A 13,827-nucleotide genomic window follows, 5' to 3' on the forward strand; every position below is an offset into this window, starting at 1 on the left:
ATTATTCTTAAATTTTTGACAATGATGAGCTCATTACTGCTTTATTTTAGGTTGCTATCATGCAAAACTTAATTTTATAATAATTCTATATTTACTTAGATGAACTTCTAGATAATATCTGTATTTTCTTGTTTAGTTTTACAGTATTCTGATGTTGAATGTTTCAGACATGCAATAATCATCAATATTATACAGTTCTATGGTACATATTAATATTTAATATCATAATGTCTGTGTATATATAACGTCTGAATGTGTTTCTGAATAAATGTTTGATTTTCATAATATTAAAATGCTCATATTTTAAAGTATATGCATGTGTTTGGTGTATTTACATACACGGTGGATGATTATATTATGTAAACACAAACCCTGAACTTGAATATTTACTTATATTTAAACTGAAGCCATAATTAAGCGTGTTTGTTTACATTAAATAAATGAGCATTAGTGTTTAGTGTTTGATTCACATTCATTCATTCATTTTCCTTCAGCTTAGTCTCTTTATTCATCAGTGGTTGCCAAGGCGGAATGAACCGCCAACTATTCTAGCATATGTTTTACACAGCGAATTCCCTTTCAGCTGCAACCTAGTTCCGGGAAACACCCATACACTCTCATTTACACACACACTCGTACACACCACTAAGCCACCGTGTCGCCTCGTTTGATTTACAGTGAACACAGAATCAATCAGAGAGTTCGTTCATTTATATAGAGGGAAAACGTTACAGCAGCGTGTCAGAAATCCATATTTACATGTCTATAAGTGCTGGAGACGATAACAAACACACATTTTAGAGTGGTTTTCTTTATAAACAGGGTGCAAATGAAATGTTTACAAAATAAATCCCTGAGAAGTGCACTTGGTCATTAAATTAGCAAAACATTTGCATTCATTTCAATATCAAAGAGGAAATCAAGTTTAAAGGATTTAAAATTGGCCTGATATCTGATTTGCATGTCTGAGAAATGATGTAAAAACAAAACAATATTAATTTGCATATTCATCCTGTGATCCAATAGCCAATCAGTATAAAAATTCATTATGTAACGATCAAAAAGGCATCAGTAACTTGTGTGTGTGTGTTCGTTTTAATTGTCCAATCAGGAGTCAGCAGCCTCGTCGCTGATTGGCAGTGTGTGCGTGGGTGGGCAGGGCTTGTACCATGTGGCCTCAGTTGATTGGCTCGTATGCTGTTGACTGGGACGTCCTCTTGCGGACACAAACAAAGACTCCGCCCAGTATGATGAACACCAGCGGAGTGACCAGACCAACCGTGATGATGATGATGATTAATGGGGAGAACGAGTCTGATGGAGGATCACCCAAACCCATTAAAACCGTCCTGCGGAGGAGAGAAAACCTTTCATATTTAGTATCTCTTCATTTCAGGTGTGTCTGTTTAATGTTTAGAGTCTCTGGAAGTCAATTGTTAGTTTGAGGCTTTCAATTGTTTGTGTTTTTCAATTCAACCAATCATGTTACTTTGGGGTGGGGCTATCTGACCAATGAGAGACAAGAGAGTTCAGGAATGGTAAACATTCAGTATTAAAGCAGTAGTGTTTAAACCTGAATAAAAAACTGCTAAAATAGCTGTAGATCAATATAAAAAAAATATAAATATAAATAATGATAATATGGAATATACTTTTAATTTAATATATGAGCTACAAGACAACATTAGTAGACATTTTAAATATACAGTACAAATGATTTTCATAGCATAAATGAAAAAAATCTAAGCAATAATGTTTATTATTATTAATATTATTTTTATAACATAAAAATATATTTAAATGTTTTTAAAATATCCAGTTGCAAATATAACAGTAATATATACGCAATTATTTTTTCAATCAAATGTTATTTAAAAATATTTTTTTAAATCTTACTTTTGAGACAAAATGTATGTATGTGTGTATGTATGTGAGTGTGTGTGTGTCTTGATTTAACCAATCATGTTACTTTTGAGTGGGAACCGTAAACAGTCAGCACTCAGTATTAAAGAGGTATTTTTACTTGAATATCAACAGATAAAAACAGTACTTAAAGTTAATTCATGAATACATTAATAGTTATTTAGAATATAAAGTACATTTAATTTTTAAAGCATGATAGGAAAAAATATTTATTATTTTTTATTTTGTATTACATCGTATGTTTTATAATTATTTTAATTATTTTTAAAATCTTTTTGTAACATTTAACCAAATAAAAAGTGTTTTAAAATACCCCATTACAAATATAGCAGTAATATATATGCAATTAATTTGAACTTTCATCATCTAAATAAAATTACACTTTAAATATTGCTAAAAATATCACAATTAATGTATTATATGTGTATTAAATGTATAAAATAATGTGATTAATATAACACATTTTATTATTCACATTACTATATATATGTAATTTTTTATTGGCACGTGTGAGATGAAAGTAAATAATAAACCAAAATGTAATAATTATTTAATAATTATGTAACAACACAGTAATGTGGCCAGAAAAATTGTCTAAAACATTTATAGAATTTATTTTTAAATAATGTTTAACATTACTAAATCAGCTTACACTTTCTATTTTAACCAATTTTAGGCATTTAATAAGGCAGAAATAGCTCTTTTAAGTAATTATTCCAGTTTACCACATTTATCCCTCAAAGCATTGTTTTAAGTCTCTGAAATTTAATTATTAAAGTATTTAACCTTAAATAATTCTCTTTGCCAATTATTTCCCAGATGATGTTGAACAGATTCAGGAAATCTTCACAGTATTTCCTCTAATATTATTTCTTCTGGAGAAAGTCTGATTTGTTTTATTTGGGCTAGAATAAAAGCAGTTTTTAATTGTTTTAAAGTCATTTTAAGCTCAATATTATTGGCCCCTTCAGCAATATTAGTGTTGAATTGTCTCCAGAACAAACCACTGTTATACAATGACTTGCCTAATTACCCTAACTTTACCCTAATTACCATAGTGAAGCCTTTACATGTCACTGTAAGCTGAACACTAGTGTCTTGAAGAATATCCAGTCTAATATTATGTGCTGTCATCATGATGATGAGAAAATAAATCAGTTATTAGAGATGAGTTATTAACACTGTTATGATTGGAGATGTGCTGGGAAAATCTCTCCGTTAAACAGAAAATGAGAGTAAAATAATTCAGGAGGGCGCTCTCACTAAATAACTCAGTCTTGAACTGTAAGATGAATCTCTCACCAGCTGATGTATTTGGTGGCGTCGTAGAACACGGGGTCTTCAGCGAGGCCGAAGCTGATGTTGAGGCCGTAGATCCGAGTGTTGTGTGTGAAATAAGCCTGAATCACAGCAGATGGAGGTGTGCCGTTCACAAACACCAGCTCTGAGTGTCTGCAGGCGGTGGCGTCCTCGAACACGGGACGAGCTTTACGGTACGCCACCGGCTTCCACTGACTGAAACCCCACACACTGCTGGAGTTTACAGGAGACGACACCCACTCCGACACCTGCACACACACACACACACAGAGAAAGAGAGATCAGGCTTTCTTAAATATAGCATAAAGTACATCCAGGAGGTTGTTATCACAGATTATTTCATGGCTGTGTGCAATACTTGTTCCTGATTGGTCAGTCTCAAGATTTCAAGGTATGTTATTCCCAGATAACAACATCTGAATAACACACACTCATCCGTGAACTGAGAAACAGCGTCAGTGAATGTGTTCATCCATATCCTTACATCCACATTCATATATATATATATCTGTTCATGTTACGTTGTGCTTTATGACCATGTGGCGCCATCTAGTGTCTGAATAATGCGCAGGTTAGTGTATACTCCATCTGCTGTTTGTGTTTTTGACTGTTTGGCGCCATCTAGTGTCTGAATAATGCACAGGTTAGTGTATACTCCATCAGCTGTTTGTGTTTTTGACTGTTTGTCTCCATCTAGTGTCTGAATAATCCGCAGGTTAGTGTATACTCCATCAGCTGTTTGTGTTTTTGACTGTTTGTCTCCATCTAGTGTCTGAATAATGCACAGGTTAGTGTATACTCCATCAGCTGTTTGTGTTTTTGACTGTTTGGCGCCATCTAGTGTCTGAATAATGCGCAGGTTAGTGTATGCTCCATCAGCTGTTTGTGTTTTTGACTGTTTGTCTCCATCTAGTGTCTGAATAATGCGCAGGTTAGTGTATACTCCATCAGCTGTTTGTGTTTTTGACTGTTTGTCTCCATCTAGTGTCTGAATAATCTGCAGGTTAGTGTATACTCCATCAGCTGTTTGTGTTTTTGACTGTTTGTCTCCATCTAGTGTCTGAATAATGCACAGGTTAGTGTATACTCCATCAGCTGTTTGTGTTTTTGACTGTTTGGCGCCATCTAGTGTCTGAATAATGCGCAGGTTAGTGTATACTCCATCAGCCGTTTGTGTTTTTGACTGTCTCCATCTAGTGTCTGAATAATGCACAGGTTAGTGTATACTCCATCAGCTGTTTGTGTTTTTGACTGTTTGGCGCCATCTAGTGTCTGAATAATGCGCAGGTTAGTGTATACTCCATCAGCTGTTTTAGTTTCTGTTTAGCTTTTAATTAAAGAACTAATAAACTATTATTGGGAGAGTTTTAATTCTATAGAGTTAGAATTAAAATAAAACAGTATTAAAACATATTTGTAAAACATAATTCTTCTGCTTCTCTAAATTGATTTAAACGGAACTGTTGAATTTATTTACAGTATTTAAGGCAAGTACATGATAATAAACTGTAATTAAATGACCTGAAATGATAAAAGTAGTGCCTTTCATCCTTATTTTAAGCATAAGAGTTAATTATGTAAACATTTACACCCGCCTGTGTATAGAAGTACTGCTAGATTGTATGTTTTTTTTCTGGAATTGAATATAATAAGTGTTGAATATTCCCAGCGGATTCGTTTACCGTGGTTTTCTGCGATTACCTTAAATATGGAGGGTGTGTACTCGTCGTCTATGGAGCTGCGCATGTCCACTCGGCTCTGGAACCCAGCGTCTCCAACAGACTGAAACTCCAGAATGAATCTAGAGTTATTTCCTCGCGGCGTCACTCCGTTTATCCACACGCGGAGCTGCGAGGAGTTGGCGTTATGAAGGAGACTCGGCCAGGCTTCATCACGACCCTGAGACTCAAACACCGACACCTGAAACATACACACACACACACTTTTATATCCACCTATTAGAGCTGCACAATATTGGAAGAATCTGATATTGCCATATTTTACTGCAATAAATATTGTGATATGTTTCGCCAGATGCTTGGAATAGCTCTATCTGATTGGTGTCTGGTGAGTCGTACAGTGTTTAGGCATAGAAATTGAATAATCACAATGCAAATTACTTAGGGTTGTCTCGTTTCTAGTATTCCTAGTCGAAATAATAAGTCAAAACTGTGATTTTTAAAAAAGACTAGTGGCAAAAACTATATATATATATATATATATATATATATATATATATATATATATATATATATATATAAGCTATAAAATAAGCTATAAAATATATATAAAAATACCTGTGCATGTGTGTACATGTCCACAGTGTGGTGTTTGCGGCTGCAGTTCCTCTCACCTGCAGACAGAGGGAGCCGTTGCTGAAGCTCTGGGTTTTCTCTCCTCCGCACAGCACCACTGTGTGCTCCGACTGGTTAAGGGTGGTGTTCAGCTCAGACCAGACGAAGTTCTGCAGCTCGTATGGAGGATAAAAGCTGGACTCTGCTGCTTTCTGTGGGTCTGCGGTGTTATTGACATCATCATATTCCCACAGCTGAAAGAGACAGACCACAGGGTTCAGTGTTCATATTTTATACTCATCAGTGTTTTAAAAACTCAATGGCAAAGATAGATTATACTTATGAGACAGACCACACTATCTGACTATTAATGATCGCAGTATTTGTTTACGTATTATTCCTTTATACCAAAGGTCTCAAACTGGATTCCTGGAGGGCCGCAGCTCGGCACTGTTTTGCTTAAACCCTAATCAAACACAGCTGATCAACTAATCAAGGGCTGTTTCTCAATATGCATTCTTCAGGGATCCGGTGTCCTCGCGTAACGTCATCATCAACTGACAAAGTTCAGTTCCAAAACTCAAGACTGCAAGAACGGAGGACGTGTGAAAGTTACCGAATGTGTTCTTGATATCGAGGAATCACCGATGCAGACTTGAGCACAAAACTCACTCGAAGAGTCCCAGAAGTCATTGTGGATGAATAAATTGTGGATGACTATATATATATATATATATATATATATATATATGTTAAAACTTATTATAGTATTATAGTTATTATTATTATTTTATTATAGTTATATTAAAGGTATTATTAGACATCAAATCCTAAAAAATATTTTTTTTCCCGTTTACACAACGATTGTTTTTGGTCTTAAAATTAACAGAATAAAGGTAGTCAGTCTGTCTTGAATCCAATTTCCAATCTGTGTTTTTTTTTGTCTTATCCTGAATCACTCCAGTGAGCCAATAATACATGTTTATATAAGGGCAGGGGTGTCCAAACTTGGACCTTGGAGCAGATTTTTGCTCCAACTTGCCTCAACTCACCTGCAAGGATGTTTCTAGAAAGCCTAGTAAGTAAGAACTTGATTAGCTAGCCCAGGTGTGTCTGATTGGGGTCTGAAACTAAACATTGCAGGACACCGGCCCAACAGGATCAAGTTTGGACGCCCCTGTATTAGGGACTAGTGTACATTTTTACACTTGCTCACTGACTTACTCAACACTAGTGCACTGCAGTACTGTAGCACACGTTTATATTAGTGACTATTGTACATATTTAGGTCATGTCCACACAGACACGGGTATTTTTATAAACAGTTTTCCCCGCTTTTATAAAAAAAAAAACTCTGTCCAAATGTAAACGCTTAAACGCACTGTGATGCATCTTCAGCACACTCCAAACCAACAGGGGGCGATTATGACACTTAATAATGGGTTCGCACCAAACAGGGAATTACGTTTTTTCACAAATAAATTGCATAGAAATCAATGCATAAGCGAGAACTGCTATTGGGATTACAGTACTGTGGCTGAACTATGCAAATTATGGGATGCATTTGCAGCAAATGTGCAGAATTTTGCCTCATTTGCATCTTCCATGTTTGGTGTGAACCCAGCTGTGTCAACCAATCAGAAAGGAGAAAACAGAACAAGTTGACATCATGAGGAGAAAACTCCAACTGTTTCATCACCATTACCACACACTCTACCCAGAGTTATGGGCAATCTTCACCCTGGCTGGAGTTTTCAGAAAGCATCAGTTTCGGTCACCTTTCGTTTTCATGAGGACAAACTGTGTAAAAAAAAAAGTGTGAGTTTGAAAATACCCGTGTTCGTGTGAACACTAGTGCGCTGTCATACTATAATACATAATTACATTAGTGACTAGTGTGTATTTTCACACTCACTCACCCGTGTGAACACCAGTGCGCTGCTGTACGTGACGCTGCTCTCCGGCTCCACCCTCAGGCTGCCTGCTGAACTGCTGTTGATGAACTCCGGCCAGTCCACCGTCACTGCAGAGCGAGTGCTGTTACTGTGCACCAGCAGCAGCGCTGGGGCTCCAGCGTTACACAGCACGAAGTGAAGCGTGTCGTTGTCCCCCAGACCCCGCAGGTGAACCAGACCCACCCCAGGAGGAAGAGAAAGAGGAGGCGCAAGACCAGGATTCAGCTCCACAGACACCTACAGAAAACCACATATTACACTGACTGAATTATAGAAACTACAGTCAGGATCAGCTCTAAATACACCTTAAAAACACTAAATATACTGATATAGTCTGATTTCTGTAAATTCAATCAATAATTTATATATATTGAGCACATGTAAAGGTTTCTAAATTTAATTTTTAACATGGTAAAAAGTGTATACTCATAAATATCCTCATTAATATGTGATCACTTTATATGTGTGTATTTATGTGTGTATTTATATAGCGCATTTATTGTGTATGACCATACACCCAAAGCGCTTCACAATCATGAGGGGGGGTCTCTCCACACCACCACCAGTGTGCAGCATCCACTTGGATGATGCGACGGCTGCCACAGGACAACGGCGCCAGTGCGCTCACCACACACCAGCTATTGGTGGAGTAGAGGGACAGTGATAGAGCCAATTCGGTAGAGAGGGGATGATTGGGAGGCCATGATGTTAAGGGCCGATAGAGGGACATTCAGAACTTTAGAATGTTTGATTAGAAAAATATACAATAAATGTTAATATATAATAATTGAAATAAAAACCAACATAAACATTAAAAATATCACTAAAAGAAATTTAAAAATGTAAACATTGTAGTTTCTTTTAAGATGGCAGCTCTCATAACGCTCTCTGCATTTCCATAATGATGTGTATATGAAGAGTTCATATGCAAAAACCTCCAAATTACGCCTGAAAATTTCTTCTATGGGCATTTGTCACAAGCTCCTGTGTGTTTGTTCAGCAAATCGACTATTGTGGCAAAAATAGGTTATTTGCATTGCCTTTAAAGTGAACAAACTGAACAAAAATATTGGAGGCTGAGGGGAAAAAGCTCATTCTAGGAGACAATTTCAGATGGCACTCAGGTTTTTGCATCTGAACTCTTCATATATATATAATATAAATGTAATATTAATGATGAAAATGAATATAATATAAAAATATAAATGATGATTGTGTGTATAGCGTAAACAATGTATTTTGCAACAACACAAAATGAATAGAGCATAAAACTAAACTGTCCTCATGAAATAAAAAATGTATACAGTCAAATTCAATAAATAGTGTATAATACTTAATATACCTTTATATTAAATGTATTAAACATTAAGTGTACTCTGACCCTTCTCAGCCTGGAATATAACAGTATACAGAAGTATTCACTCTCTGAGCAACAAAGAAACTAGCAAATAAAGTTAAATACCACTCGAGAAGTGCTTGTAGTTTCGCATTGAATTGTAAATGTGGCCATTTAAGTTAACTATTTACAATACAGAACTAAATTTACATTGCAAAGATAGCACAGTAGTGATTCTGACAGGCTTCTTTTTTTAAATACATGATTTTTAACATGTAAACTGCTTTGGTATATGCAGAGAACATGCATAAAGTGAATAAATAAATAAAAGTTTTGATAAAATAAAATTGAAAGGCCCTCTTAATGTATAAAAAATATATTACAATAATAAGTTGAACATAATTTAGCATCTTAACGTAATTATGTGTTTTCCAGAGGCTTTGCATTGTAGAGGCTTAAAAGTCTTTAAACATGTTCAGTAAATTGACTAAAGATGCATCTTTTGCCACTCAAGTGTCTAAAACCTACACTTAAACATTGTGTTCTTTTCGATAAAACTGTTGTTCTGTGTCATATCCTTCCTCTTTTCCTGAGTTAGATTTCTTCGATTGTCTGAATTGAGCCGAGAGTTTTGCCTGGTCCTCTAATCCAAACACATTCTATTCTATCATTTACAGAAATGAAAATAATAAAGCTTGCTGACTTTATAACACAGTCTTTTACCTGTTCTCTATTCTGTCAACTGCACATGTTATTTTTTGTTGCTTTTAGCATTTTTATCATCTTCATTTGTGAGTCTCAAGTCTCTGACAGTGATTAAATGTACATATAACAGCAATATAATATCTTCGATCTATTTATTATATTAGTTTTCACTGTATAGATTGGTTCTCTAGCTCTGTAGATTCCTTTCAGCTATTATTACATATCTGTAATGTTCGTGGGTCTGTGGCATACCAAACTGTTCAAATCTCAGCTTTAAACAGCTTAGAATAGCATGTAAACACTGTGGTATATAATTATTACCATAAATATTATGGTATTATTTTCACTGTAGATGCTTCTGTAAGGGTTGAGCTTCAGTATACTGAAATACTGTATAATTATTATCATGTATAATAGTTTAGACATGACTAGTAGATATACAAAACGTCTAATAAATCAATCACTGGATTACAAACAAAACAGACTGTTTATTCGTCGTAACTTTAACTGTTTTGTAAGTGTTTACAGCTTTTTGAATGTTATTTAGTGCAGTTCGGGTGTAAAGTCTGTTTCGCTGATGTGTATTATTATCATTATTTGATGTATTATGGTTGATATTGTGTTTATTATGGTTTATAAGGCTCACCTTCCGTCGAAAAGCATCACCTCTTCCCAGAAATCCCCGCGCAGCTCCAAACACAACCAGCAACAGCGAGCAGATTAAACTCACTTTAAACATCGACATCTTTTAAACTCTGGACACAAAAGCGGAATGAATAAGTGTCATTTCTGCTGTTGTGTTGTAGTTTCACACTCATCCGTCATGTGATCCTTCAGAACTAATGGCTGCTCTGAAGTCACGGCAAAACTGCGCATGCGCAGTAATTCATGTGGGACTCGGATTAAAACTCTCAGAAAGAAGTCTAGTCTTGTCTTCACACAAGGGTTGAGAAGATCCTGCTATCCGGGTTGGAAATATTCAGTTTAAAACGGCATGGGCCATTTGTTTATATTACTATGGTTGTTGTGTTGGCAACTACGGCATTACTACAAAATATTAATGCATATAAATATTCAAGCATTCAAAGACTTGACTATAGTATTTTTTATGTGAGTTGTTTTAGTAAATTTTCAGATCACTCGATTTGTTCGACTGTAATAATGTCAATAACTCGTTTTCCGACTCGAGTCCTGGCCCTACACATGTCCCAATTTTTGCATTTAATCCAGCAGTGAAAACACACACACACAGACACACAGACACACACACACACACACACACACACACACACACACACACACACACACACACTGCAGTGAATACACTCTAAAATGCTGAAAATGAACATTGGTGTAAATCACACAGAGAAGAAAACAATGAAGAAGAAAAGAACAGAATTGAAATTAAGGATTTAAATATTTTACATACAGATCCCAGCTATGTAGCTAAATTAATCGCATATAGGTTAAATTAGACTGCAAATTAATGTCTGCAAAGTGAAATTACCATTGTTTAGGCCAGGAAATAACTGGACTGTGGGGCACCTGTACAAGTAGGCTTGCCAAGAAATATGCAAAGCTAGTTGACTTTAAGCCACATTCCTTTAAGGAACAAACTAGTTTACTTGGACTTAACACTGCTCGCTCAGTTTCTATTTCGTCATTACCAATTCATGGAATCTTGATGCCCAGAAGACAACCTGCCATGTAAGTTTTCACATTTTTAAATAACTTTTTGTTCTTATAACTGCTTTCAGTTTTATTTAGGTATAATTATGGTACACTTTTAGCCTATATTTTGTATTATTTAAGTATACTTACATTTATTACTCCACCTGATTGGTAGAACGGAAATCATTTTATTGTGTTTGTCCAAAGTAATTTATTAATAGATCTAAATTATTTGACTCTTCTTATTGGTTTAACAGTGTTTACTAAAATGCAATTGACAGTGTTAGGCTATGTTACACCACCTAGGAAGAACATTAATTAAATTAATCTATATATCTTAATTATTAAATGTATAAATTAATGCATTTCAACAGGTTCAAATGGTTGAATCTGCTGCTGCTTCTGCTGCCGCTGTTGATGTGTCTTGTCAGCCAAAGCGGTTAGTATAATTTAAGTTATATGTTTGTATATAACTTATAATATATATAAGTTATATACAAATAATCAAATAAATCATATTATGCTGTCTTTGTTTGCAGAAATCACCATTATATCTGTGTCAGGGAAAAGAGGAGGCAGGGTCACCCTGAAATGTGATGTGGTGGACAGTAAGATTTCTATTAGTTTCGAGAGATCGTCCAAAAACATCCCTCTCTGTCAGAATGAAGAATGTGAGGGTGAACGTGGGCGCGTTTTTAAAAGAGGATCATGTGATATTATCATCAAAGATCTGAGCTTCAGTGACGCTGGAAGATACTCTTTACATGTCTATTACAAGAATATTCAAGGAGAACTGGAAGGACAAGTCAGAACTTACCAACTTCATATACAAGGTAAAATCAAGGTCAAAAGTCACTGATCAACATGTGTTTCTAGCCTAGCAATTGTCTTGATATTTCATGCTGGATTCAAAACAACATCAACACTGAATTAAGCATTCGAAATGCCACGTGCTAGAGACATCTGCTGGACAGCAGCTTGTAAATGCAACACGCATTAAAGGAGACCTGGTATGCTGCTTTTTTGCAAGATGCAAAATAAGTTTCTGAGTGAATGTACATGTGACATTTCAGCTCAAAATAGCACACAAATAATGTTTTACAACTCTCTGAAACTGACCCTTTTATGTGTTGATCCTATTAAACTTCACTACAGAAATCAAAAACTTAGTTTACGTCTTGCAGATTACATCAGGCAGAAGAGGTCACCTTTAAGTTATATTATATTATTATTATTATAAGTTTTATGTATATATAACTTAATATTACATCAGACACATTTAATAAATAATCATTAATCATTTATGCAAATCCTCTAGTGCAGGGGTGTCAAACTCAATTCCTGGAGGGCCGATGCCCTGCACAGTTTAGCTCCAACCCTGCTCCAACACACTTACCTGTAGGTTTCAAACAAGCCTGAAGGACTCAATTAGTTTGATCAGGTGTGTTTAATTAAGGTTGGAACTAAGGAACTAAGCAGAGCTGCGGCCCTTTTGGAACTGAGTTTGACACCTGTGATATAGAGCATAGTTTGTCATTTATATACATCTCTAGGCATATACATGTCTATATGTAATGGAGGCCAGCTAGTAAGTGCTGTGCAGGTAAACCTCACTCCTCTGACCTCTTAAGGTGCTCTAGCGACAAGTGCTAGGGGTCATGGTCTTTAGCCTCCTTGATAGAGCACCTGACTCCCATGCGGAAGGACATCGATTCGATACCAGCTCGGAGTGGGTTGGGTGGCGTAGGACTGGCGGTGTTACTTATGCATATGTTTTATTTGTAATTATTAATATACCACAATTTTCATCAATCCACCCCCCCAACCTCATCATTTTTAATTTTCAATTGCCCCTCCATAAACAATTTTCTAGATTCACCCCATGACCTGTTTTGATTTGTTTGTTTTTGCTCAGATGCAGTTTCTGTGAAGAAAGGCGATGAGATAAAGTTAGGTGTTCTGTTGCCCAATGCTAATAAAGTGGAGAAAAAATCCAGTGGAGAGTGGATGGAGGTCTGGAGCAGAGATTATGGGGTCCAGAGTGATCGAATGGCCATCAGAGATGAGAATCTGATTATTAAAGGGTTTATAACCAGTGATGCTGGAACTTATGTAGTTCTGGACCATGAAGGAGAGCTGTTGATCACGGTGACTTTCAAAGGTAAGAAAACTTTAATGTATTAATTTTAATACATCATGAGGCTAAAGAATAAATTCCTATGGTGACTGATGTTTGATATGTTTCTCTTACTACAGATTGTGGCTCTTTAAGAGAATGCAGTGGTAACAAAGAAAATTACCCAAGGGGCACCTATGATGAAAAACCAACTTTTGGAAGCTGTTTGAAGGAATTCATGTGTAAGTATAGTGTGTCATATTGGAGTGACAAATAAGATCCAAATCTCAGTGATTTTAAGGCCCAGCTCAATGTGACATAGGAGAGCGCTTTTCCCCACCCACTGAATTGATTGACATGAGCGTATTAACATGTCTCCACAGTAACGCTTATAAACATGCCCACAAAACAGAATTTGCAAGGCAAATTCTTTTAAAACAGTGCATGTATGGAATGAAGTTAGTAAAATAGCTGTAATTCAAAACTGCCAGTATCGGCACATCCAAA

At 35.8% G+C, this 13,827-nt stretch overlaps 1 protein-coding gene across 2 annotated transcripts; it reads right to left on the minus strand.

The window, feature by feature from the left end:
* Window positions 1-493: 493 nt before the first annotated feature.
* Window positions 494-10,373, minus strand: glmp (glycosylated lysosomal membrane protein). Of its 2 annotated transcripts, none has more exons than XM_073930783.1 (6): window positions 10,180-10,364; window positions 7,457-7,729; window positions 5,507-5,791; window positions 4,945-5,444; window positions 3,226-3,491; window positions 494-1,349 (listed from the first exon to the last, which is right to left on the minus strand). In XM_073930783.1, the coding sequence occupies exons 4-6, from the start codon at window positions 5,170-5,172 to the stop codon at window positions 1,178-1,180; spliced, it is 666 nt and encodes a 221-aa protein (XP_073786884.1). In that variant the 5' UTR covers window positions 5,173-5,444; window positions 5,507-5,791; window positions 7,457-7,729; window positions 10,180-10,364; the 3' UTR covers window positions 494-1,177. The 2 variants fall into 2 exon arrangements, with proteins under 2 accessions (XP_073786884.1, NP_001004580.1); NM_001004580.1 differs by having other exon boundaries at window positions 796-1,349; window positions 4,945-5,163; window positions 5,597-5,791; window positions 10,180-10,373.
* Window positions 10,374-13,827: the final 3,454 nt, after the last annotated feature.

The sequence above is a fragment of the Danio rerio genome, chromosome 19, assembly GCF_049306965.1.
Source record: "Danio rerio strain Tuebingen ecotype United States chromosome 19, GRCz12tu, whole genome shotgun sequence".
NCBI classification, from domain to species: Eukaryota; Metazoa; Chordata; class Actinopteri; order Cypriniformes; family Danionidae; genus Danio; species Danio rerio.